General features: G+C 41.0%; 1 protein-coding gene across 1 annotated transcript in view; it reads left to right on the top strand.

The window, feature by feature from the left end:
• Positions 1 to 27381, top strand: part of LOC118686343 (transmembrane protease serine 11E-like) — a 39374-nt gene that overhangs the window by 1620 nt on the left and 10373 nt on the right. The window contains exons 2-5 of the mRNA XM_036382518.1: positions 7050 to 7171; positions 7875 to 7993; positions 20357 to 20424; positions 23592 to 23755. Coding sequence (XP_036238411.1) covers positions 7050 to 7171; positions 7875 to 7993; positions 20357 to 20424; positions 23592 to 23755 — 473 coding nt within the window. The remainder of the gene's footprint in view (positions 1 to 7049; positions 7172 to 7874; positions 7994 to 20356; positions 20425 to 23591; positions 23756 to 27381) is intronic.

Here is a 27381-nt window from a genome sequence, read left to right as displayed (position 1 = left end):
CCCCATCAGTTGTGAATATCAGTTTGTGTTTGTTACATAAGCAGGGAAAACTAAAAGAGAGTTCTCTACCTTACAGAATTGAAAAGCCTTTTTTTTTTCTAGTTAGATGTAATTCTCCTTGTTATGTCCTTGTGATATCAGCAATGGTGTAAATAATTTTAATGACAGTGTGCTAGAGGGTAGTTAAATAACCTCTAAGTACAGTTTTGTTGCTTCCTATTTAGGAAAGGATTTAATTGTTTCAATGGTTGTTTAAATTATTATAAAATCTAAAGTACGTTGGGGGAAATCTGTGTTGGATATTTACATTTGGGAAAGGAGGGAAACTGCCTAGTCTTAATCAAAGCCCCTGTGTAGCCAGAGTTCTTTGCTGGGCAGGGATGTGGCTCTGAGTGTGGAGCTGTAAGCTTTGCTGTTTGAGTTCATCCCCCTCTTCCTTAGTGCCTTGTAAGAGTGGGGTTTCACTATTAGCTTTATCCAGTTCCCAGATGCCTCTTTTCAAAGCATTTCAAGCTAAGTTGGAACGTGTGCTCTGTAAAATCCTTCAGGAAGCAAAGCTGCTGAGGAAACCTGCGTGGAGTAGACAGCCTTGCTGGTCTTGTCCTGCTGTTGTGCTGGGTCCTGCACTCTGGGAAGCAGGTGCAGTGTCCTCTCTGCAGCTTCCTTGTGAAGCTCTCGTGCCCTGGCAGGGTGAGGTGCAGACCTCACTGGTGCTGTATATGGCTGTCTAAAAGTGAATATGCAGGTGGAAATGCAGTGCCACTTGCACCAATTTGTCATGCAGTAGGTGGGCAAAATGAATGCAAATTACAGGCTGCTGAGGTGTAGCAGGAAATAGATGCCAGCCCTGGTGCAAGGACACTCATGTGCCACTGGCATTAGTGGGAGTTTACCTTGATTATTGCAGGAGGCAGATATGGTTCCTGCATGGTGCCAAAGAGAAACCCATCCTGCCCAGATTGTCCCAGAGAGAGCAGATCCTGAACTCAGGAAACCCTAGTGAAATATTTTTGCTTCTGGTACACACCACACCTGATTTGACTCATATGGAATTGGAGCCACTGATGTTTCCTTGCTGATTTCTCTCAGTTTCTGGCATATTTAGACAGGAAAACTAGAATGAGACAAGACCTCCTCCTGAGCCTTAAAATCTTGTCATCTTTATTCCCTGAGCAAGCCCCAGGGTAATCCCAGCAGCTTTTCTGGCCTCTGCTGTTCTTTTTAGAGGGTGTTTCAGAAGTGTTTCCCTTTATTGTTTTTTTCCCATGCTTTTTTTTATGACTGGGCATTTTGGGTCAGCATAAGCTATGCAAATCAAGGCATTCTGCTTCTACCACATGCTCCTTCCATGTTTGTGTTTTTTTACTAAATGCAGATCCTCCTTTTTAATGAAGCCAAGCTAACACAAAGCTTGGGATGGCTTAATTTGACATGCTTCTGATACTAGACAATCTGAAACCTTCATGTAGTCTGTGGACAGATTTGGTGATAACAGGGAGACAGATTTTATACAGAATTGAACACGGAAATTATCCAATTTCTCTGCCACTGGAGAATTGCCTGGGGTTTCAATATCAGCTGAACCACATGTCTAGGGAGCTTTCTCTAAGTTCAGCAGCATTTTTCCCATGAAGAAAGTTGTCCATCTCTGTTCAGTGAAATTACATTGCTAGATTACAGCATTTCGCTGTTTATCTACCCAGCCTAACAACTGTTTATTATATACTGTGGTTTAACCTCAAACAGCAGCTAAGTGCCACTCACACCCCATACACACCACCCCTCATCCCAGTGGGATGGGGAGGATATTTAGGGGAAAAAAGGTAAAACAAACAGGTTGAAATAAGAGCAGTCTATTAATTGAAATTATTATTATTAATAATAGAGAGGGAACAAAAAAAATAAATCCCAAGAATGACAACTGATGTACAATGCATCTGCTCACCCACTGACCAATGCCCAGCCTATGCTACAGCAGGGAATGGCCCCTTCCAGCCAACCTTCCCCCCATTTATATACTGAGCATGATGCTCTGTGGTATGGAATATCCCTGTGGCCAGTTCAGGTCAGCTGTCCTGGACATGCTCCATCTCAGCTCCTTTCACATCTACTCGCTGCCAGAGTGTGGGAAACTGAAAAGTGCTCGACTGACAGTGAGCACTACTGAGCCACAACCAAGTCATCACTGTGTTACCCACAGTATTCTCACACTAAGCCTAAAACATGGCTCTGTACCAGCTACTAAGAAGAAAATTAGCTGTATCCCAGTCAAAACCAGGATATAAGCTATAAAGCACAGAAATAGGTATTATTATCCAGAAATATGAGCATTTAAACTACAGAGGAAGGTGGAGGCTTTGGGTCAGATTCTGAGTCCACATAAGCTGTCACAGATGCACACCAGCAGAAGAGCTGTATCAGACTTGCAGAGCTCTTTGGGAGTGATGGTAAGTATGTACCAGTAAAGAGATTATTTCAGTAAACAAATTGAAGCACATCACTGTCCTACTATTTGTGTATTTGTTTTATTACATTGCATTGTAATGTAATATTACAACTACTGCTATAGTGATTTTTTATCTTTTCTCAAAGCACCTTAAGAAATAGGTACTATATGTGTCCTAAAACAGTGGTGAAGTTTTGTCAATCTAAGCATGCCTCTCTTATAGGAAGGACTAAAAGCAGAGGACATGTAATAGCCCACAGGAGATCATCTCCAGGTGACTGTTTTGGGTTTGGCTTTTCATCAGCCTGTCCTGTCAGCACCTTTCCTGAGCAGCCACTGCCAGTGGGTGGGTGCCAAAGCAGAGCCTGTGCTCTCTTTCCTGGTGCATGCTGACTTAGCTGGACACTGCCTCTGGCACAAAGCTCACTGCAGGTAATGGAGAACCTCCACTGGTGTCCCAGAGTGCTTCCAGCCCTGGTGAGGAAAACCTTGGAGGCTTTTCCTCTAAAGCAGGCAGTTTGACTCCTAGATGGCAGTTTTAATTCTGCTTCTTTGCAAGAAGTGAAGCTGAATTTCAGTAGGTAAAAGATACTAATTTCTTCTATAAACTAAGAGTTTCAGGCTGCAGTGAGACAAGTGCATTTATGATTTATTTAATGCAATGTTTATCATTTGTTAACTAAACATCCTTAAAAACTCAAGTTATTAGGTTTTTAGGCAGGATATTAGGCAATATTTTAAATTTTCCTTTGAGACTGACTTTTTTCTTTTGATACTCTTCTGTTACTAAAAGTCAGACATAATTAACTGTGTCTTTCTTATGCCTTCTACAATGCTAACAGGAGGGATCCCTCTGGCTCTGCATTCATTGGTGTGATCTCCTTGTTGAGGAAAAGGTTCCTGAAAGGCTTCTTTGTGTATGATGTGAAGGAACCCAAGTATGGAATGCAGGGCTCCAAATCACATACCACTGTTCAGGGAAGGTCTCAGTGGGTATTCTGGGGAAATGTCAGCTGAATTTCAGTTGAAAAAGCTGAGACGATGTTGGGAATTACTAGGAAACCAAGAGAGGACAAAGAAGTAAAATCATTATGTCAGTGTAAACAATTCTATGGCGGTTTTTGTTGTTTCTCTTTGCCAGCAAGAATTTCAATCCTCTTCCTCATTGGATAAATCTTAATCTGAGACATGGCAGTCTTCTGTCAAGAGATGAAATCCAGTCCTTGTTTGCAGTGCATTTAAGATTACTGCACAGACGTGGTTTCCTGGGAAAGAGCAGAGTTCCTGGGGAAGAGGGACAGGCCACTTAAGCTGCAGGCAGAAGGGACCTTGTCAGAAAGCCCTCTGAGGTCAGTGGGGAGCTTTCATCTTCAGGTATTTGGTTCAGGCATGAAATTTCCACTTCTGTTCTGGAGGACTTTGGTGACTTTCCCAGCTGGAGTGTTTTTAATCTTAGCGTGCATTTCAGTTCCTGTTCCCTTGCTTTGAGCACATAGCTCCCATGGAGTAAGCAAAGACTGCTTGCCTCTTGCTCTGAGAAAAATAAATTCCCAGTGTTGAACTTTTATCAGCTCTCTCCAGAGTGTTCAAGCCCTGACAGGTCATCACATGGGTCTCAGTTGTTTCAGTTCTGGCACAATAACAGTACACACAAGAGAAACAAATATTTCTCTTGTGTGTACTGAATCCCTGTAAATGCTGTTCAAGTTTACACAGTGGGACATGTCAGATAAAAGAATTAATTTTTGAGGAATGCACCTTAGAAGGTACAGCAAAGCAGTAATAACATCCAAAGTTAATGGGAATAAAAATTATCAGTTCAATAATCTTTGTGGGTTTGTCTCACAGATATCTTTGAAAACCTGGATTAGAAATCCTCTTAGTCTGCAGCATGTCTATTCAAGATGTTTGTGCAGATGGTATAGCCTAACCAAGGATGTTTTGCTCCAAAATACCTTTTTTTTTTAAACAATTTTCATTTTTAAAAGAAATTAGGAGTGGAGGATAAAATTTAACAGCTGTTTCTTGTTTATATATAAAAGGAAGGGGGGAGGTTTAAGATGAAAATCAAGAAAAAAGATATCCAAATCCCAAACAGCTCCTCCTCCCCCTGTTAAGTGACTTTTTAAGATTAATTTGTCAAACAGCTTCTTGTTTGAGGAAATTCAGTTTCGAAGCTGGTGCTGAAACCCCTCTGCACCTCTTTGAAATGATGTTCTTAAAAAGGTTTCATGAATTAGGTGAAAGTCATGTGTGTGAGTAGAATTACATGTGTGAGTAACTGTTGTGGACTGGGGCTTCTGTTAATGACAACATGGAACTTGGAATACAAGAAATGAAGAATAAGAGTTACAAAAAGTTTTACACTCTATACAAGAGAATGTTGAAAAGGTTTCAGATTTATAATACTCTATTTAACTGTGTCCCAGCCGTGTTACTTCTGGTCTGAAACTGCTGTTTCACTGATAGGATAGGCAGTAATTTCTTCACGCTCACCCTACTGCGGTGCAGAGGTGGCATTCAGCCTTTCAAATGGGCTTCTCCAACCCAGCATTTTGGTTTGAGGTTATGCCAGGGTCATTACAGCTGAAAGACCTTCTGAGTGTTTTCTTTCTGGGCAGCCTAATCAAGACAACTACTTTTTAAATGAGAGTATCTACAAGAAGACAAGAGTAGTTTGTCTTAAGTTAAATGCATTTTTGTGTTTGTTTTGTTGGCTTTTCTTGTAAACTCAGTTTCATTTCAAACAAAATAGACACATTTGCAAAGCATTTAGGCCATGCAAAAGACTTTTACCTGGAGTGAGGGAAAAAAACCCCAACAAACCATAAAACAACAGATGCATGTTGAACTCACCACTGACTTTATGATTTCACCTAAAAAGCTACAACTTAGAAATGTTCTTGTTAGTGAGGTAGAATCCTGACTATTTATACTTCTATATTTTTCATTTCTCCAGCTGAAGTTGTAAGGCAATTTTCATCCAGTAGTCTCAGAAATAATTTTGGAGGTGCTCATCTCTGAACTGTTAAGAGGACTATTTAATTTCAGTCTTTGTTTTTTGGAGGTCTTCTTGGTTGGTTGGTTGCTTGTTGTTTTTTGTTTGTTTGGCATTTTGGGGGTGGTTTTTTTGCTATGAAGTCACAAATGAGTTTTGATGCAAACTTGATGAGAGGTTAATGGCTGTTATACAGGATAGCAGGAGGGAAGGAAACAATAAGTAGGACGTGCAGAACAAGTCAGAACAGATCCAAGTGACAAATTATTACTCCCATTTTCATTCAATCACGTATCATGATATTTGGCCTGAGTCAGTTGTTTTCCAAGCCAAAGTAATAAGATTGTAATTGTAAGGCATCGCACTGGAATTAGAATGAAATATCAGGATCTGCTTTGCTATTTATGAGCCATGCACAGTTGCTTGCTGTCCCTTTCCTGCACTACTGCAGGGGTCGCTTGCAACTTATTTGAATGTATTTAAACTTCTGGCTCATGAGGTGTGTGCTCTGGGAGTGAGCTGTGTGTACTTTGTATGTGGGAACTCACTGAGGCACCTCACACTCTGGGGAGAGGATCCCTGCAGCCTGCTTTCCTGAGGTGGGCTGTACTTTAGCCTGCAGGTGTGCATGTCTGCATGGGTGAGGTGTCTGAAACAGAATGAAGGACTCTTTACCAAAAATAGTGGCTTCTTGTCCTGTGTTTTGTAATGGCTGACAATAGAAAAATAGCTTCGAGTTTCTTAAAGAAGTTTTTGAGTTTATAGACAAAGACAGAATTTGCTCTAACCAACTTTTTTTTTTGTGTCCATTGGCTTTCCATGAGTTAATTTTGATTAGTACCCATGTAATTAAGAGCACAGCAGAGAGAAGCATCTGGTGAGGTTCCTACTTACATGTCTTTGCCCGTCTCTGTCATTCTATCACTTCAGCAAATACTGCTCAAAGCAGTACTTGCCTTTGTGTTTAGATTCAGTCTGAATAAGACAGGAAACACAGGCTGGCCTTCTGAAATCTCTTTCTCTTTTTTGTTGGGCTCTGTTTTGCGGGCTGAAGTAGACTGAGCCTATATGATGTATAGAATAATGTATAGATATGTTCTATACAAAGTATGAACCTAGAATAATATATAGATATGTTCTATACAAAGTATGGGGTGCTTTTTCCAATTTTACTGCACAAAGCAGTTTTGGGAGCAAAGATGCCAGTGTGTCTGATAACTGATTTGCTTAACCAATTGAAAGCTGTATACATTGCTGTGTGAAAGTTCACCTAGCTGAAATAAGTTTTGGTCTTGCAAATTTCTAGTTGGGAGTCACATGAGAATCTTAGTTAAGACTCCTATTTTATTTGGCCCTAATAATATCTAAAACTGTCAAACCTGTCTGTGTTCTTTGACTTTTAGCACATCCCAACACCTATTTCAAAATAGCCTTGTGTCATGGTTTCATTTTCAAGGGTGTTGGGTGAGAAGTCGATTAGTATTGCTGGGAAGAAACAACTAATGTTGAGGGAGAAACTTTAGCTTAATCTTTTGGGGGGGAGATGGGGGCCTTAAATAGAAAAGGATCTCTTAATAACCTCCCTTTGTTCTTATTTTTTCCCAGAATTCGTCAGTCACCTATCAAAATAAGACATCTTGAGCCCTGGAAAATCGCTGTAATCGTTATTGGAACAGCAGTGGCAGCAGCTATCACCATTGGTCTCCTAGTTTATTTTCTGGCATATGGTAAGTTTTGCATAATGTATCACTATTCCTATGCTTAGTGAATTTCCTCTGTCCCCTGTTGTGCCAGATGACACTGTGAGTCTTCATCAGTCTGTCTAAAGCTTATTTGGGGGAAAAAACACTGGCTTCTCTAGAGCTATCTTTCCTTCCTCATTTAGCATCTTTGCAGATCTCCTAGGAACATTTCCTGCTCTGCAGGGTCATTTAGGGCTGTGGTTTCTGTTGGTTTTCATTTACTGTCACTTGTTTCACATTTTTCTCATGATCTACTTCTGGGATGAAGTCAACACACAAGTGTCTGGTCTCCCTTACATGAGTGGCAAACAGAGCTCTCTGCATGTCTGCCTGGGGTGTTTCTCTGTTCCCTTTCTCTGATCACTAGCAGCTTCCTGCCAGGGCTTGGTGTTGAGTGGACAGGCCAGGAAGGAAGGTAACTAAGCAGCAAGGTGCAGCTTGTGATTCTGTGTGAGCCACAGGTGCTGTTGGTTGGCCAGAAATGTCACTGCTGGGAAAACTTGGATTAGATCACCTAACTGAATCGAGTGATTGCTCTTAGCTTTTGGAAGCTGGATTTTAATGGGTTGGATACAGCTGAAGGCTCATCCACTCCCTAGATGTCAGGATATCAGTCAGTGCCAGGTGTTTCTCTAAAGTCCATTCATCTTGGTACTTTGAGTATTGCCTGTTCCTCTTTCCCTTACAGATCAGAAGCTCTTCTATTACAGTGCCAATGTAAAAATCACCAACATCCGGTACAAGAATGAATTTTCCAGACAATCCTCAGGAAGGTTTAGAGACCTGAGCGAGAGGGTTGAGAGACTGGTAAGTTTGGATCATTGTGCCTTTCCATTAAGGACTGTGTGATAATACAAGAGTCATTAATGTGAACAGAACACTCAGAGACCACAGACTCTGGTGTACCCTCAGTCCCCTGGTGGGCAGACCTGGGAAATGGATAGCAGGAGAGACATGATCATACCTGGCACACCAGGCACTTGCCACTCGGCATCTTCCAGCCTGTCACTTCTCTCTGTCTCTGCAGTGGTGAAGCAGATATTTAAAATAATCTCAGCTCCCTCCTACATCACTGATCATAGGATCAGAGAATGCTCTCAGCTGAAAGGGGGTCATGGTTTGATGCTGGTGCAAGGACTGTGAACTCCAGCTCTTAAGTGAAATGCCCATACAGTGATTGAACCCACAGCCTTGGTGGTTTTAGCAAGAGGCTCTAATCAACTGAGCTAATCTCATCATTTGTGTGTGTTCTCTTTCCATGAGCCTGGCTTTGTGATTTATGTCCCATTGTCTCTAAGGAAAGCATTCTTTTACACCCCCTCCTTTACAGGGTGGGGAACTCTGCCTGTTGGGCTGTTACTGTGTGTTGAGAAAACAACACACGAGCCTTTTCCTGCGCCTTTGGTATGTTTTGTTGGGAAACCCTCCTACAAATAACAGAGGTTGCTGAGTGGCTTTCAGTCATACAGTAGCTATGGAAATAAATAGACACATTGCAATTTCCTTTCTTGTTTTCTCTTTGGGACACTACCCCAGAGATGCTAATTACAGAGTTCATCTCTATACAACAATAAGCACGTGATTGTGCTTGTATCTTTTTGTGTTTCATTCATCAGAATCCGATGCATATCTCTTACCTCCTGTTTGGCAGCCATGCACAGATACCCAGGTTAATAGGACAATGCTTTGCCCACCACTATCATTTAATTTAGGGCAATGTCACTTGTCCACAACAAAATGTGAGCTATGCTGGACATTGCTCTGGAGAAGTAGGGTGCTATTTAGGGATTTGGCAGTGCTAGCATCTCTTCACAGCTCCACTGCTGAGGGTTTCAGTGATCTTAGTCAAGTTGTCCTCTTCTCTGTATCTGTCTGTTCTCTTTCTGCCCTCTTTGTCTCCTGGGACCCATTCCAGATTTCCCAGGATGTACTTCTGGTGCATATCTGTATGCATAGATTCTTACATGAGCTGTGTTTGCTTAGGTGGTACCACTTTACAGCTATTGCCTAATAATTGCAATAATTTTCACCTTGTGATATAGGACCTTGGAGAGGGAATGTTGTCCCTGACCAAGAAGACACTGTGTATTGCTGAGGGGGAACAAAGGCAAGGACTGAGAAGGAGTCTGAGGAATAACACTTCACTGACTACAGTTGTATCCCTTCTCCCTGCTCCATTCCTTCTTCATTTTCTTTAAAACCACGTGCCTCCTTTGGCAAAGAAATACCCATTTTAGCTAAGGAATTCTTTCAGACAGTGTCCAATGCAATCAGATTTCCTCTGAACATGGCTATCAATTTAGATGCTTGAATGGAAGCCAATGCTTTAGAAACCCCATCTCCTCTCTGGGTGTTGAGCAGTTCTGACAGTAGTGACAGTAAATACCAGTGCAGGTTGAGCAGTGAGAACCATTATATCAGGGCATGTTAATTGCACCTGATAAGTAACACCATAACAAACATACATAGAACTGTGCTGTCTTTCCTTCATTCCTGTAATTTTTCTTAAGAGCTGTCCTTAATCCAGCCATTAAATTCTATGTTCCTCTCTCAAATGTTATGAATTCTTTGCTTATATAAATGGTCCCTGCCATAAGTTTGGCTTTTTGTGGTTTTAGTTCCAGGTGTTCCATTTAACAAGGATGTATGAGATGGAGAATTGTCTGTAACCTTATTGAAAGCAACTCCATACAGTAATGAAACAATGTATTCCTTGTAAGTCTGATTTTATAACAGCAAAACTCATCTTGTGGTGATAAAAATCAAAGGAATCTTTCCAGACACACATATCCTCTTGATATCTTGACAGACAGCTGTCTCAAAACATTTGCATTTTTATTCTCAGCATCTTCACAGCAACTCTGTGATGGAGGAGGAAAGACTTGAGTTCTTTATCACATTTTCTAATTTGCCTGGATTTACCAAAACCCTTTGCAGTCTTTTCCTGGCTGGTTTTGGATGTCCAAACCTTCCCATTGTCATAGTAGTAACGATACCCTAAGCTCACGTTGTGAAACAGTGAGTCAATGCAGATAAATGCAATGTCTTTCTCAATACTTGGTGCAAAGTGAACAGAAGTGAATCATCTCTGATAATCAGAAGCATTCAAATTACCTGAGTTAGTGCAACTCCCTGCCAAGTGTTCCCTTCTCTGAGTCCTTCCTGATGAAGTCCTCCTTCATTTGTCTCCAGAAAGACCCAGAAAAGAGTTCATTTCAGAGCTGGTGTTTCACCAGGAAAAATGGTTTTGCTTCCATATGAAACCATATCACGACTTCCTTGGGACCTGCAGCAAATGCCTGATGTTTGCTTTGGTTTCCAGATTTGAATACTAACACCCATTGTGTGAACAACATTCCTGACTCTTATCTCATTGAAGGTGGGAGGGAATGCAGCCAGATCATGCCAGAGAGCTGATGAAGCTGGTGCACCAGTCAACATCTCAGGGCTGACTGGAAAGTCTGGAAAATGTCTTCTGGGGTGGAGCTGAGGGGACTGAGGAACAGATGATGAAAGGTCTTTGCTCCTTGACTGGCTTCCTGTAAGTGTCTGTGAGTGTTTCCTTTGTGCTCTCTTGAAAAATCAGACTTGACTGAATGCCACTAGGGAAAGAGAGATTCCAGCTCACCAGAGCCTCCTTGCTTTTCGAGTTGGACCAGTCCCTCTTCCCTTGCCAAGCTAAAATGTTCTGTGCTAGACTGTCTCCTCTTACACTGGATAAAAAGGGCACAGTCTCAGCCTTATGGCTTCTTCTCCAAGGAGCTTCTATTTTATAGAGGGTTCACTTATTGTGTGGCTCATCTGCACAACTTTTATGCACTATTTTTCTCCAACTCCTTCACCAGGATTTCCTTTTCTTCTCCCACAAAATGTATTAATTCTTTTGGATTTCCCAAGAATGCCTTGGAGACACTAACTACTGTCTTACTAACAGTATCCTGAGGAGATTCCATGCCCTGCTTTAAGCTTTGCTTCTTCAGCCTCTCTGGCATGCCAAAGAGAAGAGGGAGCTGTGACAATCAGATAGACCTGGGTGACTGGGATGATGCCAGTTGCCTACTCTGGGCAGCTGCAGTAAATGCCCTGTGTGCAGGAAGAAGGTTGGAGGAGTGTTGTGTCTTGTGTAGAAAGTCATCTTTGACCTCAAGGAAAGAGGATGTGCAGTCAGGAGAGCTTGAAATGAGTACATCAGTCTCAGTGGAAGTTGTCTCAGCTGAAGGCTGGCAAGTCTCTAGCTGTGAGAGAGAAGTGAATATCAAGCAGCCACAGCAGGTGATCCCTTCAGTACATGGCTGGTTGCTCAACAGAAACAGATTTCAGCCTTTATTAGGGGTTTGTAAATGTACCTGTTAGCTCTTTTTTGCCATTACCATAAATTTCTGATACTTCCTCCTAGAAGTAGGTGGGCTTTCCCCTCCTCAAGGAGAGCCTAGGCAACCCTTCTCCCTTCTCAGGTACCTTTATCTCCCTATTTACTTCTCTGGCCAGAGCTGTTCCCAGCCCTGCTGGGTGGCTGCTTCTCCCTGTCTGAGTCCATGTGTCTCTGTGGAACCTTGTGCTGGACACTGTCCTTCCCTACTCACTCCTGCTCCCATGTGCTGGTAAGCCTGGCTGCCAGCTGGGTGGAGGGACGTTCCTCAGGTGTGAGTGTAGCAGGGCTCCCTCCTTAGCTGGTTGGGTGGCTGGGGGAGAGTTGAGGTGTTTGTTTTCCCTCCTGGAGTGCCTTGAGCCATGGAATGGACTGACATGGGTTTTCCCTTTTGTCTCATAATCCAGAAGGCACCTGGACTATCCCCTTGTCCTTCCACCATCTGAAACCAGCACAGAACTAAATGGCTGGATCTGGGCAGAGGGGTTGGGGATTATATTAAAACGGTACCTGGATGCTTCCACTGGGAAACCATTGCCTATACAAACATTTCTATTGAATTAATGGAATTTCATGAAGTAATTTGCACCTCAGAACGGAGCATTGTGTGTCAGGACATCTCCTTTAGAAACAGATGTCTTGCTTCAGCTACTTTAAGCAACAAGAGAATCTTCTATGTCCTTAAGTACAGCTGTTGGGGGAAAGTTTTTAATTAATGCAGGTCTTGAAGTTTGTCCTATCTGATAGAGCTGAATTAGTGTGGGTTTAATTTAATGTCTCTACTGGGTATTGCAGAGGCACTTGAGATTCCACTGGAAAATGCTGCACAACAGTTCTGATAATGATGCCTGTTCTCAGCAGGTTGAAGGGCTCACTGCTGAGTCCCTCTACTGGAACTGGTGAGGAAGGAGGCAGTTTTATCCCTTGGGAGATGATGATTTTAGAGGTTATTAAGACACATCTCTCACTATGAATTGTGTGGAGAAGAAACAGAGAAGCAAGCAGGTGTCATGCACTTCCTTCCCTCCCCCCCAGCTCTGGTACCTGATAACTCTGTTTGGTGGAAGGGTTAGCCTTCAACAGGATGCTTGTGACTGAGAGGCTCTCTGCTTTATACCCAGAGATAAGCTTGCATCATCCCAATATTGGGAAGTATCTTGAATCCTATAAGTTGTGAACAGATTACTGTCACATCTGCAGGGCCAAGGGTCAGTCAAAGTTCTGATTAGGGTTTCCATCTGAGCTGGACTCCAAGGAAGCCTATCTGAAAACACCAAGAACACTGGTGAGTGAGCAGATGAGGCTGCTGCTTTACAGCACTTGGCCTTTTAAGGTCACAGGTGACTCAAATCTCCCTGGGGAGCAGAAATGTGTGTATTTGGGAGAGAGAGGGTGGTGAAATACAAATCCCTTCAGAGCTCATAGGTGCAAAACCAGTGAAACTGTGCATGAGGTGTGTTTGTCACACCTTCCACGTGGGTGTTTAGATAAAGCTCAGAAATCTGGGGCTTGCCCCATCAGTGCCTCATGGTCCTTGGGTCGGGAGGTTAATTCAGTAGGAGCAGATCCCCAAGGCAGCAGGTTTTTGAAACACTCCTAAAGAATATTTGTTCTGGCAGCCAGACTGTGAGGATCATTTTAGAGATGATAAGTAAACATGCCCCAAGAAAAGGGAGTATGCTAAAGTTCAAGGGAGTCCAACATGAGTTTCCATTTTTACAGCAAATGGAAAAGTGCAGGTATCTACAAATATCATGTAGCTTCATTTGCTATGTGTGCAAAACCCTCACTTATTTTCCTCTCTTAGCCCCTAAAACAAAAGAAAATTGAATATAAATTAGCCAAATCAGAAATTATGGTAACTGCTGCAGCCAGATCTTTCCAAGGACTTTTCAGAGGTTTTCAGCATCCAGACCAAAGTGAGTAAGAATGTTCTGTATGTAATAAATTTCAAAAGAGATTTGATAGTGTTTATGGATAAAGATCCCAAAATCTAAAACCTAAGTCTCAAGCATTCCTAGGTTTTATATGTGCTCCCTCAAGTAATTACATAGTACCAATATGAGGTGAAAAGAGTAGAACTTTAATTAAAGATTTTCTTGTTCATCACTAAAGGCAATTTTATTTACAAAGGCATCTTTAGAACAAAAGGCAGAATAATTAAGCTTTTTAAATATAGCTTTTCAGAGACTTTTAAACAAAGTCTCTTTTTTTTTTTTTCTGAAAAACAATCTTGTAAAATCAGAGAAAAAAATCTTTTATCTATGTAAAAAAAGTTATTTAAGGAACATTTTGAGATGAAAAGTACCAAAATAAATTTAGGGGATTTGACAACTTCCGCTTCATAACCTTAGTTTTAAGGGAATGATTCTCACAAATAGGAAGCATTGTCCTTGGACTAGCGTGGTACAATCGGGGTGCCCTCTATGGGTGGCTGGGGCTAGAAACAAAGCAGAAAGGATTTTCCATGGTAATTCAGCTAAGAGGGAAACAGCAGTGGATCAGTGGCCAAGATGAGAGCCTGGCAACATGTTTGTTTAGCTCTGGAATTAGAGGTTGGCAGCACACTTGACTGTCAGTATGTATATATACAGGTGTGGCCCTAAAGAGATAGGTGAAATGCTGTACTCAGAGAGAGGAAATAACTCACAGCAAACACCTGCATCTCACTTGGGATGCTGTTTTTAAAAGTTCCTATTGAAATTAAAAGAAGAAAAAGACAACGGGTGTAGGTATATAATGCAGAGATTTAAAAACTGCCATACTTTCTTGCTTTTTAATTTTGTTTCCAGTTTTTCCTGTTTCCATGGGTCATATGGAAACAGGAAAAACTAGCACAGGAAAAACTAGCACAGGAAACAAAATTCTGAAGAAAATATAAAGCACTTTTAAATGCTGGTGTGAGTTGATGCAGTGTAACACATGGGCCTATGGCTTAGTACTTTTCATCACCTCTAAGACCTCAAACTTTCAGTGAGTTCTACTTAAATTTCATGATTTTTAAAGATTAAATAGTTAGTTATCAAAAATATGCCTAATATCCAACTTTTTTCCCATGTAAATTCACTGATCCTTCAACTTCTTTCATTTTTGACTTACTAATATAATAAAATTTTCTCAAGTAAAAGGCATGCAAGTTGATTTTTCTTTTTCACTTTTTTTCTTGGTTCATCAAAGCAGAAGCTGTAATATGCATGTACAAATGCAGAAAAATCATAAGACACTTCACTCCCAATAAACAAGTAACTTTAGTACTGATCCAGTGTGCATGATAAAAAGCTCTAAAATGTGCACAAAGAGAATGGATGGGGAAAAAGGAATTCAAAGTGAAGCAAAGCACTGCTATCGATAGTGTGTGTGATTAAGGGTAGAACCTTATCTTAATTATAGACTCACAATCCAGAATTACTGCATTGTTTGCAAGTAATTATATCAATGAAGTGATTCAAGATGCAAACCAGTGATCAAAATCTGGCTGATCAAGAGAGTGGCTGCTTAGATCATGGTGTTGTCCAAAGGGGGAAACTAAATTCAATACTGAAGTTGTGTGGTTGGTGGTATTTGGGCACTTGTAAGCTGAATACATAACCAACAATTTTCCTCAGATTTCACAAAACTTTTATTTTCCTAAGAGGTATTTGCTCTTGTATTTCAGCTCCTTACCTTTAAGTATTGTTTAAAAAAACCCCAGAATGCATGTAGTAATTTTCCTGGGGAAAGTGTGTTATTTTGGGAAGAAGAAAATCCCCAACCACAAAGCCCTTCTCTGGATATTGGCACGGATGCCTTTCTCACCAAACCTGATTTTCTCTCCCAAAGCTGGAAATCGCCCCCCTAAGTGGACAAAATTTTAATAGCAGTGTGAAAGTTTTAGGGAGCTAATTATGGATAATTGAAAGCAGGGAGTAGGAATGAGAATACTTAGGTGACCCTAATTCCAGCTGTCACTAATACACATAACTATAATGAAACATTCATGTCATTACATGCCTTTGAAATTGGTTGCACCAAGCATAAGCATGGTACTTTAAATCCTGACGTTATCCCATGTATTAGTCCTCTTAATTTCTTTTATCCGAAAGACCAATCTTTTTAGGAACTACAATTAGTTTAGAAAATAATTCCTCTTTTGCAGATGTGGCCTCTGGGAAGCATCCAGCTGAGCTCCTTATTTCAGTGCAGTCAGGCAGTGCTTACTCACCCCTCAGCTATAGCAGCCCTGTTAGCTTAAACCCTGTGAGGAGTTTGTGATGCCATTTGCTGATGTTTGGGATCACACAGCTCTTGCCCACTGTGAGACCTGCTGTCCTTGTGTGTGTGTGGTTTCTGGTGGACAGGTTTCTGATCCTCTGGTTTGCTGGAGGCAAGGGGGCACTTGCTCTCCTTCAGGTCTGTTTTCCTCACCTCAGGCAAGGACTGTGGCTGTAGGGCTGTGGTAGTAATTGGAATGTCTGCTTCCAAGGAGAGTGTGACGTCCACATCCTGGTTTGGAACAGTGCCACATTCTTTTTTTTGCTGTCCCTGACAGTCTTTCTCCTTGTGTCCTCTCTCAACCCCTTAGTTGAAATCAGGGCAGTAAAAATGTCAGGTTCTCAAAGGAGCAGCTACTGGATTTGTATTATGGTCTGCTCTAGGGGTCTCAGCATGTTGAACTGTAAACTGGGGAGAGTCACTGAATCAAGTGGTATGTTGCAATTTCTATTTATGGTCAAAAAGCTTTAAATATAGGCTTTACATCCTAAGTAGCTACTGAGGTAAGAGGAAGAATGTGGTACGAGGATAGCTGTTGAAGGACTAAACTGGCAGCAGGCAAAAAAGCAATACTATTGAGCAATTAGAGGCTTTGTGCTCCCATGTCTAATGAATGCTTTGGAACATCCCATGCAAACAACTCAGTGCATTCAGCAAATATTCCTGAGGAGAGTTCTGCCAAACTAGATTTAAGAGAACATTTTGGTAAACCTTGTGACCCAGTGTGTGGTGGCAGAGCAGTGTGTGGTGGGAGAAAGCGAAGGCTTGACACAGCCAGCCTTGCTGGGGCACTTCCAGACACAGCCACACATCTGGGAAAGACCAGCTCATGTCAGCTCCTACTACCCTGGAGCAATGGGATCCCTGTAGTGACCTTGTTCCAGAGCTTGGGTATTTTTTGGGCCCCAGGGAGGAAGGACATATTGTGAGACTCTGAAATCACAAAGATTTTTAAAAAAAGAATCATGAAGATTATAGTAGATTGCTCATGGGCCTTAGAAGGTTGAGCATGGTACGACACAAGAAAAAGAGTATGATGATGAGATCTGGAGACAGAATAGGAAAAGAAGTCTTGTTCATCAAAGTATAAAACAACTTCTGGCTACAAGGAACAAGGAAGAATTTCCTTTATGTCTGGGTTTGTACAGGTGGGAATGTTTTGCCCTCTTAATGCATCTTCGGTGCTAGCCACTATTTGTTACTGTATTGGATGGACCAGCACTCAGGAACAAAGTCCAGTTTGTCTAAGAAAATTGTTCTGCATAGAGAGAAGTGTAGTAAAAAGTTAGGAGAATATGAAATTAAACCGAGGAAATTAGAAATGTCATTTTCTAAATAAAGACTGTCAGGAAAATGCTTCTTACTTGAAAGGAGCAGAACTTGGCACTTGGTTCAGAATGCACATAGACCTTGCCTGCAGCAACAGCTGTAGCAGTTGAGCTGTTGCTAGATAAGGGCCAGAAAAAACAGTGAGATGCACTTAAACAGTGGTGAATTTAAGGGATCTGGTCATGACAGTGTCACTTTTGAGGGGCTGTAATTAAAGCAAAACATTTAAAATGAGTTTAAATGCTTCTCGCAAACAGGACCAGGTCACACCTAGTCACTGGACAAAGTCCTAGTTGCTTTTGCTCCAAAGGCTGTGACTCAAGCTGAAAAGAAAGCTATTAGCAGGCTGGAGAGAAATGTTTTCAGCTTGGTGTGTGAAAGGCTGCACCAAAAAAAGAACTGTAAAAATATAAGGCAGAACATTAATCTCTGAAAGTTTTTATCTGATGGCATCTTCCTACATACTCTCCTCTTATATAAACTCTGTATGAATATAAAAATTATGTTTAATAATTCAGGTTACCAGAATCATAGTTGAAGGAAAGAAGAGGTTTGGGTCATATTTGCCAAATGAATTCATCAGAAGGTGAGTGGTAGACCACAGTGCAGAGGTTTGGCTAGGGCTTCTTTCATGATACAACACAGTAGTTTGCAAAAGTAAAAAATATTAGCTCACATTTGAAGGTGTTAAATGCCCTGCAAGGTTCACTGAAAACAAAGCCACCCTTCAGTTATTTTTTTGTCTGTGGGTGATGTAGTTGATGTAGTGCTAAGGCAACACTTAAGGGTGGGAAAGTTAGTGACAGTGTGTAATGGAAAAGGTGTCTACTTTCTCATTCAGATATGAAAGTGTGAAAGAGGATGGAAGTAACACGGATTTGGTATAATTTTAAATCATATGCTTCCTGTTCTCCCCATGAAAATTAACTAACACGCCTTCTGGATTGAATGTTCTGAAAACAGTGTCTGTTGCTGATAGTTTAGTTGTGTTTGGACTCCATAGATTCTTTTTGTTAAAAGCACAAACAAAAGTTTTGTGAGCCACCACTGGAAGTCTTTGTCTATGCTGCAGCACATGGTGTTCCGAATCAGACTGAATGGAACATCTTGGAAGCAGTCCAGGCTGAGGAGAAAAGGAGAAAGCTGAACATGTTTGGAGTACAAAAACCACAATCACACAAGCTGCTTAGGCTGTAACAAAGATACACAAGAGAAGGGGTGATAGAAGTAGGGATCTCTGTATCTGCTGCGGAAGTGCAGGTGGAAAGTGTAGTAAAACCACTTGACATCTGAGACAGTAAGGTATCTTGAAAATCCAGCTGTCAGGAGGAGATAAAGGATTTGGGAATGTCAAATGGACACAACCCTCTCTTGCAAGGGATTGTGAATTCCTGCCCTCTTCACTCCCAAGCTGAAAGTCCCTCTGCTTTCACTGTGCTTGTTAGCAATGCAGCAGCTTGAGGTGGGGCTCAGCCCAGCTCAAGGCTCTCTTTTGATTGCAAAGCACTCCTCAAAAAAGTCCCTGTCCCAAAGATCTCAAAAGTTCTCAAGGACAAGGCAGCTGAAGATAGCACATGCCATGGCATGCCAGAAAGCTGGCAGTGCTGCTCAGCCACATGCTTCTGCTTACACAATCACTGGTGCAGCAGTTAACACTGTGACAGAAATGATAAGCAAATGTTATCATTAAGAAAAAAAAAAAAAAAGCAAAAAAGCTCCCTTTTTGTCTAAGGAAATTGCTTCCAATAACCAGGGGAGGTTGTGGTGGGACAGGATGCAGAGTTATAGGAAATAAAACTCTTTTTAATTGGATGCATCATAAAATGCAATAGTAGCAGCTGGCAATCTGCAAAGTGAGAGGATTAAATGCATTCTGCATATCTACAGCAGCTTGTTGCAGTGGAGATGGCTTTTTTCCATAGAATTTTGTCTGTTCCAAATGTCAAACTAATTGCAGATAACTGCCAGTAAGAGCAAGGTAAAACATCAGCTAAATGAATGACCATTAAAAATGTTTCCTTTTTTTCCTTACTAATGTGTGCTTAATATCACCTTAAAATAATCATTGTGCAGTTTTCACCTTATAATTATACTGCTTCAATATCCCTGTGCAATGCCATGAAGCTTCATATTGTGACAGCCAAGGCTGGAAAATAGGGGGTTTGTGTTCCTTGGGAGGAATCACCCCCAGATTTCACGCTTACATGCTTGTTTCTGTATCTGACATATTTCAACTTATGAATAGTTTGAGAACCATTATTTTTTTTCTTTCCTTTGGAAAACAGAACATCTTGAGACTTGGCTAAAATAGACTGCCTTTAAGGGCTAAAAACGAAAAAAAAAAAAAGCTTACGTGATGTTGTAAAGCATTTATGTGCAGTTTTTCCTGTAATGCATTTGATGTTTACAGGATATGTTCAATTTACTGGGTCTTGCTGGTAGGAGGAGTTGCTGCATAACTCACCAGTGACTCTGCTATTTCTCAATCCTTCGGCGATCCCAAGCCATTCCTGGCAGAATTTCATGCCATGTTATATCACACTGAGCTGTCTCAGACTGATCCTGCAATCTTGAGATGACATCCTGACAGGATGTAGTTGAGCAGGAACTGGTAAAGATGTTACTTGGGGATCGATTCCTTAGGAGTCCTGGATTTCCAGTTTCCGATGAGAATTGCTTGATGATTGTCCAAGCATGTGGAAAATCACAAGGGTGATAGGGGAACATGATAATCCAATAATAATTTGAAATTATTGGTGGCTTTGCTATAGATTTCTGTAAGACCAAGGGTAAATGCTGTGTCAGAAAGGACCCCTACAAGAGAGGCTGAGTGCATTGCAGAGCACAGCATGCTGTATCCGTTCTGTGGGCAGTCTTCAGGAAGCTGTGCTTTGGAAGAGTGCAGCAGTGTGTTCCAAGGATGTTCATGTATTTCTCATTATGCCTGGGCGTGGATGAGACAGCACTGCAGTGGCACACTGATGTAGCCATAGGACATTTAGAAAAATGAGCTTGCTTTTTTATGATATGCCTTAGGTCAAAGGGGAAATGATTATAAAATATCTGGGACAAATATTATCTAGAGGCTGGGCTGCTCTATGTTTCTTGGCTCTGTAAGCTGTGAGTTTGTTACTGAATGCTGTTTTCTGAATGCTCCTTCCAGCTATATGTCCGCTTCCCTCCTTTTTTGTTGTTATCTTATATTTTTCTTTTTTCAACAGATCGACAAGACATTTTACAATTCCATTTTAAGGAAAAAATACATCCGTTCACGCTTAATCAGAGTGAGGTATGTGAGATTATAATAAATGCACGCAGCTGAGATAAAATTAAATGTACACCAAGCCCAGCTAGATTTGATTCGGTAAAGTGTATTGTGTGTAAAACCAGAGCATAATCCCTAACTGAGCATAATCTAGTTCTGAACCTTGCTCTCCTTTGGATCTTAATGCAGAAGATACCCTTCAGTCAGTCCAAATTCCAACAAGTTTGTGTTCAGATCCTGAACAAGCTTTAGTCATTAAAGCAGAGATAACTAAAGCTATCTAAAACCAAAAAGGATTTTCAAAACTATTTCTTACACTGTAATGCAGATGTCATTTCTAGCATTGCTATTGTGCTGGGCTTGTCAAGTAAAACCTGTGCTGGCCCAGAAAGTCCCACTTATCATTGTGGCTCTAAGAATGGGCATAAGTAGGTGCCCAGGAAACAGTAGCAGCACAACAGAGCTGTGGTAACCGCTTCTTGGTACGCTCCCTGCCTCCAGGTATTTACCACTTGGGAGTTCTTGAAGTGGCTGTGGTTTGTTTAGCAGCCCTCGGTGGCATTATTTCCCAAGGACTTGTCTGTTGTCTCCTGGGCTCTTGAAATCCGTGCACCTCAGTCCTTTAGGAAGGAGAAACTTGAGAAGAACCACCTTCTTTAGATCATTCAATGACCCCTAGCTCTTGTGCTGAAACAGATGATAATAAGTTGATCACTACCCCTACCCCTCCTCTCCGTGCATTTACTGATACTGGACATTCCCATCACATTTTCTCTCTTGTATTCAATAAGAGCCACTCTTTTTTAATTTTTCATTTTTCAGTTGAAAATCCCAGTCTACTCAACATTCTTTGCATTTCAAACTGTTTCTTATCATCCCATTCCATACATCTCTCAGGTCTGCTGTTCCTGCTTTTTTGAGATGATGGGGTCAGACCCATAGTTGAGCAATGTGGAGCTTTTTTTCCTCTTTTACTCTCTGTTCAACTGCCAATAATACATAATATTTAATTTGATTTTTTTAACCACTGTTAAGTGCTGAAAATTATCTTTTTACATAACTGTCTCTTGTAGTACTAAGATCTTGCTCCTGAGTGACAGTGCCCAACACTTTGCAAAGAAACCTTGAATGTCTTCATAATCATAGACTAAAGCTACAAGACTAAGATCTAAGGTGCTGAATGTACTCCTTTTTTGTTCTTACATGGTTTGTGACAACCTGCCTCTTCCTCGGCCTTAGCTTAATCCCCAGTTACATACAAGCTTTAAGGATATTTTTGATACTGTCTAGAGTGCTGCAAGCATAGGCAGAGTAATTTAGGGATCTGATAGGCCAATATGTAGGGATAGGTGGTATTTTTCATTACTTCTTTTTCCCAAGGACAGACTGAGGTACTTGTGATGTTTGCTGTGTTGGATGCAAGATTTGCATGCGCCAAAGCTTGTTTGCTTTTTCAGATATACACTCTTTATGCCTCTTCAAGGACTCAGACTGCAAGTTCTTTTGAGCAGGGTCATGGTTGTGAATTTACTTGGAAAGGACTGTGTGTATTTTTTGGCTCAGTATAAGCAATGCACTAATAATAATGCCCACTGCTCACTGAGAAAGACAATGCTAATCTTGAAGAGGTGTCCTTGGCTCTGGATCTCTGCTATATAATAAGTGAATCAGGGTGGGCAGTACTTACCTGAGGGTTTCGAGAGGTGTGGTTTGCTTGCAAGAGTTGATATGGTAATTCCAGTGTAGCTTAGCACAGGAAGAGGAGTGGGGGGAGAGGTGAGGGAACACCTCAGAAATGCAGAGCAACACCCACAGTTGGATCAGATAATATCTGGAAAATAAACGAAGTGGCAATCATGCTGAAGTTGGAACAAATTGAAAAGACAGTCTGTTGAAAAGTTCATATACAACTTCTCAGTCTCAATTATGAGATCCTTGAGGCAAGGAGTGTGTCTTTCTGCTTACCTACGAACCACTTGGCATGCCTTGGTGTGCTTAAAGCATATGGCCTTTTCTTTCCCTTCACTGGCAATATCAGGAATGTCTGTTTCAATTTTGCACATGTTCCCTTCATAGATTAAAGCCTGCTTGCATGAGTTCTGGATAAGCTGTCCGTCTTCTAGTTTTCCTTTATGTAATTACAAATTCCCTAGACAGTGATATATAACTAGGAGATTTTCTCTTTTCCTTTCCTATCCAAAGAAAGAGAAACCTGCTTTAAGTTCTCCCCCTGTATAAAGTAACTGTGATTTCATCTGTTGTGGCTTGTGTCTCATTGCTTCTTGGTTCAGGTGGGAGGAGACACAGGAGAGAAGGTTCCTGGTGCAAGCTCTTACCTTCCCTTTGTGATGACCAGGGATAAGACATCTGCAAGTACAGAGCAAGATTTACTATGCCAGATTAGTCAGTTTGATGTTTGTAGTCTATCATCCCACCTCTTGCAGTATCTGATGCTTTAAGGAAAATGAAATACAACTACCAGGTGAATTCAACCTGTTACAAGACTTTTCTCCCTTTTCTTTCCTCTGATCTTACATTAAAATTGTGGAACTGTGTGTCTCAATGTGTGTGCTGCTTGCACTTTTCAATGAGGTGTTAAAGGCCCTTTTGAGATCCATCTCTTTGACTTCAATAAATATGCTGTGGGCATGCTGCCAAGTTTCATTTATTGTTGCACAACCTGAGGCTATTAGGAACATTCTCCAAGAGGGTGCTGTGGTGGAATTAGGTTGTGTGGTCTCTTCCCATGTCCCAAAAAGATCCAAGTACCTTTTTGATGATGATGATTGTAAATTTTTATTCTGTGTATGTAGAGGGCCATTGAAAGGTCTGTGTAGATACTGTTAACCACCTATCTCGTGTTTCCAAGTGCTGTTTATCCAGCTTTTCATTGCAATCAAATTCATTCCTTCCTCTCTTCTGTCTCAGGCATATAGTCAGCGCCTGCTTTTCAGACTCTATTATAAAATTGGTCTGGCCATTTGTTTACAGAAAGCATCATGCTGCCTTCTAGCCTATGATGCATTTGACCATTCAGCATTCTTGGATTTCTTTTGGAAATTCCTTCTCACCAATGCTTGAAAATGTATCTAATCTTTTATGTTACATTGCCATTGCTAGAGGAGCTAAGATAAAAGCTAAGAAATGCAGAAGTGGGCTGGAGGTAACGAGACTCTTTCATTGGTTCATAGCCCAGATACTGATGGTGTGATGGCAGAGGCTTTGCTCACATTCTGGTTCTCCGCTACGGATTCTAGAGAAGCACTGCGGGAAAGAGTTGGGAAGATCTTACGGAGGGGCCTGAAAAGATACACAGGGCCTCTGCGGATAAATGTCCGATCTTCTTCCATCTCAAGTAAGTATGTCACATTTCTTTTAAAAGTAATTATTTCCATTTTCTGATTGATGGGACTTGGTTTTTTTTTCATTTTGATGATAGCTTTTGATGTTACTGTGTCTGAATCCCCTCTAAATCTTAAACAAAAATCTTAAATATGGATAACTGGGAGCAGTTTGTGGTTTCTTAGTACAGCCTCAGCCTTCCTCCAAACTGCAGTACCAACTTTATGTTACTGTCATGGAGCTTGAAAGTGCAGGAAGTATATACAGATGACAAGGGGAAAGAACCAATACACTGAAAAAAATAATATTTGGTGTGAAGATCAAAATCCTTGCAGATTTCCCAGAGGAAAGGGAAAGAAAGGCATAATGTTCTTATCTACATGACTTCTCAGGTAGAGATTTTCCCTTTTCACAAAGCAGACATAAATCTGCAGGATATGACCATTAACTGCATTAGACTACCTTCTACCCTTTGGTTCAGCTACAGAATTTTTGTGCAGGCTTAGAATTTTGTCTCTGTCTTGGCTTCAGTTATATATAGCAATTTTTCTATGTGTCAAACTTTTCAAGGATGAGTTGCTGGTTGACAGCTAAGGACAGATACTTGCTCCATTTGTTTTTGCAGAACTGCTTGCTCCTAAGTGCAGGGGTGACAGTACAGTAATAGGGTGAGTGCTTGCTGCTTGCTGTTCCACACTAGACTACTTGAACCAGCATAAATCTGCAGAGGTTAGACAGCTGTATGTAGAGAACAGGAAACCTGGGCTAGATTCCATACTGGATGGATCCAGACTTCCTCCCACTCAGAAATGAGCAGGAGCAACTTCTTGTTCCTCCTCTTGGTGCTTGAACTGGGCACATATTTGCATTGTGGTAATGCAATGAAACTCAAATATGAGCTGTCACACTCCCATTGTTTCTTGATGGGCCAGCCTTCCCCTTTGGAATGGCTCAGGATGATAGGTGACATCCCTCTGGGCAAGTACTCACCATTTCCCTGCAGTGTTGTTTATATGGCAGTAGCTCCTGTTCAACAAAGTGCACATGTAAATTCTCCCAGATAAAAATACTGTGTGGGTATCAGAGAGATTTGAAGAGATTTGTTTTTGTTTACACAGTTGGGTGATGAGTTGGTGAATTTTGAATCTTCACTTTAATTTGATGCTTTACATAAAGGATAAAATTGGACAGAGTACACAAATTATTGTTAAAAAAGGACTGTGATCTTATCAAGTCAAGCTGCTCTTATTCAGTCTGGAAAATGTGGGAAGCAAATCAAAATTGGTTTAGTTGACCTTGAACTGCACCAGGAATGTTACAGCAATGCACTAATAGCTAATTAAAAAATTGGCTAATGCAATTGAATTGCAATGTTTTCATTAAATAGTCTCACGAAGAGATGGCATCTATATTACTTTATCCAAGTTGTGTGACAAACTTTGTGCTGCTTTTCTTGGCTCTCCCAGCCTAACAATAAAACACTGACTGCACAGGTCAGATACTCATTACAGGACTAGCATTGTGCAAGGGCTATGAGTGACACAAAGGAACATAAACAATACCTTGGCATTTCTAAGAGACAACAATAAAAGGCTGTCCAAAAAAATTTTTGATCTTTTTTGCTAATAGGATTTCAGCAGTGGTATGAAGCATAGGCCAGATCCTGAATGGTGTTGCCATTTCAGGTGGACTCAGGAGAAGAGCATAGAATGGAGAACTCCAGTGCTTTTAGAGGAGGTGCTGGTCTCAATTTATAAAAGTCATTCCTCACACCAGGGAGAAGTGACAATTTTCAACAGATCCTAGAGGTCCAGAGAAGAATCTAGGTTTTGCCTTTTCTACTTTTCTCTCCCCTCCTGAAATATCTTGTCCACTATTAGTATTTAAACCATAAAACCTAAGAAGCCCTAGATTTTTTCCATGCTCTGCAGGCACCTTTCTAAATATTGCTTCATTTTACCTTTTTGCCAGCTGGAATCCTTATTTATCCTAAGGCATTTTCAGAATTACATTTTCATAATGGCTTGTAAAAAATCATTAACCTGTTCTTTGTAACCACCTTATCAAAATATTTTAATTTAGGGGCCATGATATAGCACACTTTAGCTAAGCATAGCTCAGTAGTTGAACAAATCCAGGTCAGGCACTTATTTATATCACATGCTAGGGGGAGTCTGATAAAGGATACCTCCTTAAGTCTTCCTCCCCTGAAATAATCACCTTGTTGTTCAACACCATGTCTCAACCTGCGCTTCACTCACAAGTATTTGCCTTGAGAATCAGCTCCAACAAACTCCTCCAAACTGGGTGCTACACTTGGGACATTCAAGCTGCAGTTCAGGGCAGCACTACAACATTAAGAAGTCTGCCAGACCAGGGGTAGAACTTGCTTTACCTCTGCATTCCTGAGGACTGGGAATAAAGAGGGGATAAAGTCTACACTGACAATATTTTCTTAGTTTTTTTTTTTTCCTAAAATAGAGAAAAGCTTGATCATACATATGTGAGAAAATAGAAAATGTGCAGAACTTCAAGGAAAACAACATAATACTGTCTCTGGTTTTTCTGTCACTAAACTGTAGATGTTCTTTACATAGGACTGCAAAAATACATTTTTGTCAGAGTAGCTTCAAATGTATTATTACTGGAGTTCCTGCTTTCTTATTTAGCTAGACATCAGAGTCCCCTGGTCAAGGATGGTTTACATCCACACATTCCGTCTGATTTTGATAGAAAATAAGAACTGATAGAATTCTTTGCACTGGTGTACAAACCCCACTAGAAGCCAAATTTTCAGAGAAGAACTAAGCAAACCTTCCCTGAAGAGCAGTGCAAGAACAATCAAAGTAAGATATCAAAGTGTCAAATGGCTTGGAAACACCCATGTTAGGACTTGCTTTTCCACTGGCACTGAAAGAAGATGTTGCAGTTTGCCTTCTGTATAGTTCTGGCAACAAAGAGTTCTCCTACAAGGCTGATTTATTTTCCTGAGGGTTTCTTGGTTAGAAGTAGAATCACCTGACAGTCTGGATCCGTATAAAGTAAAGTGTAGAGCAGCTTGCCAGACTATTTCCCTTTGTCAGGTAGGTTGGAGGTATCCCAAAATGTATTTTTGGGAATGTACTTCTGATGTCAGAAAGAAGCTGGTTGCAAGATCACTGGCACTGTTCAAAGTGAGTAGGAAGGATTCCCATCTGTTGCACAGCCAAAGGTTTTGACCATGAATAATGAGTCATGAATTGGTTTTGATCAACAAGCCAACTGTTATTGTTTCTGTTCATCTGGAATCTGGGGCTTGCTAAAGCTCCTAACAACTACAAAGTACAGAACCTGGCAGACAGATTCTTACTTCTTTATCGAGTCTTCTGTGGGAGTCATGCAGAGGAGTGTCTGACAGGGTTGATGAGGAATGTTCCATGTCAAATAATGTATGGAGCAGTCTGGATAGTTGCCCTTTATCAGCCACAACAGCATCTCTGGAGAGTGGAACTGAACATACACCTGTACATTGGGAGACAGTGGAGATCTGATATTCCTGCACTTTGAGGTCACTAGTTTGGCACAAGGTGGTACATTTCAGTAAGAGTCTAGAGAGAATGATTGAAATGGGAGGGACTGAAATGTATTTTAAAATTAGTA

This window comes from Molothrus ater, chromosome 4 (genome assembly GCF_012460135.2).
Source record: "Molothrus ater isolate BHLD 08-10-18 breed brown headed cowbird chromosome 4, BPBGC_Mater_1.1, whole genome shotgun sequence".
NCBI lineage: Eukaryota > Metazoa > Chordata > Aves > Passeriformes > Icteridae > Molothrus > Molothrus ater.
Note: the sequence above shows the minus strand (reverse complement) of the source record. Positions and strands in the feature narration are given on the sequence as shown.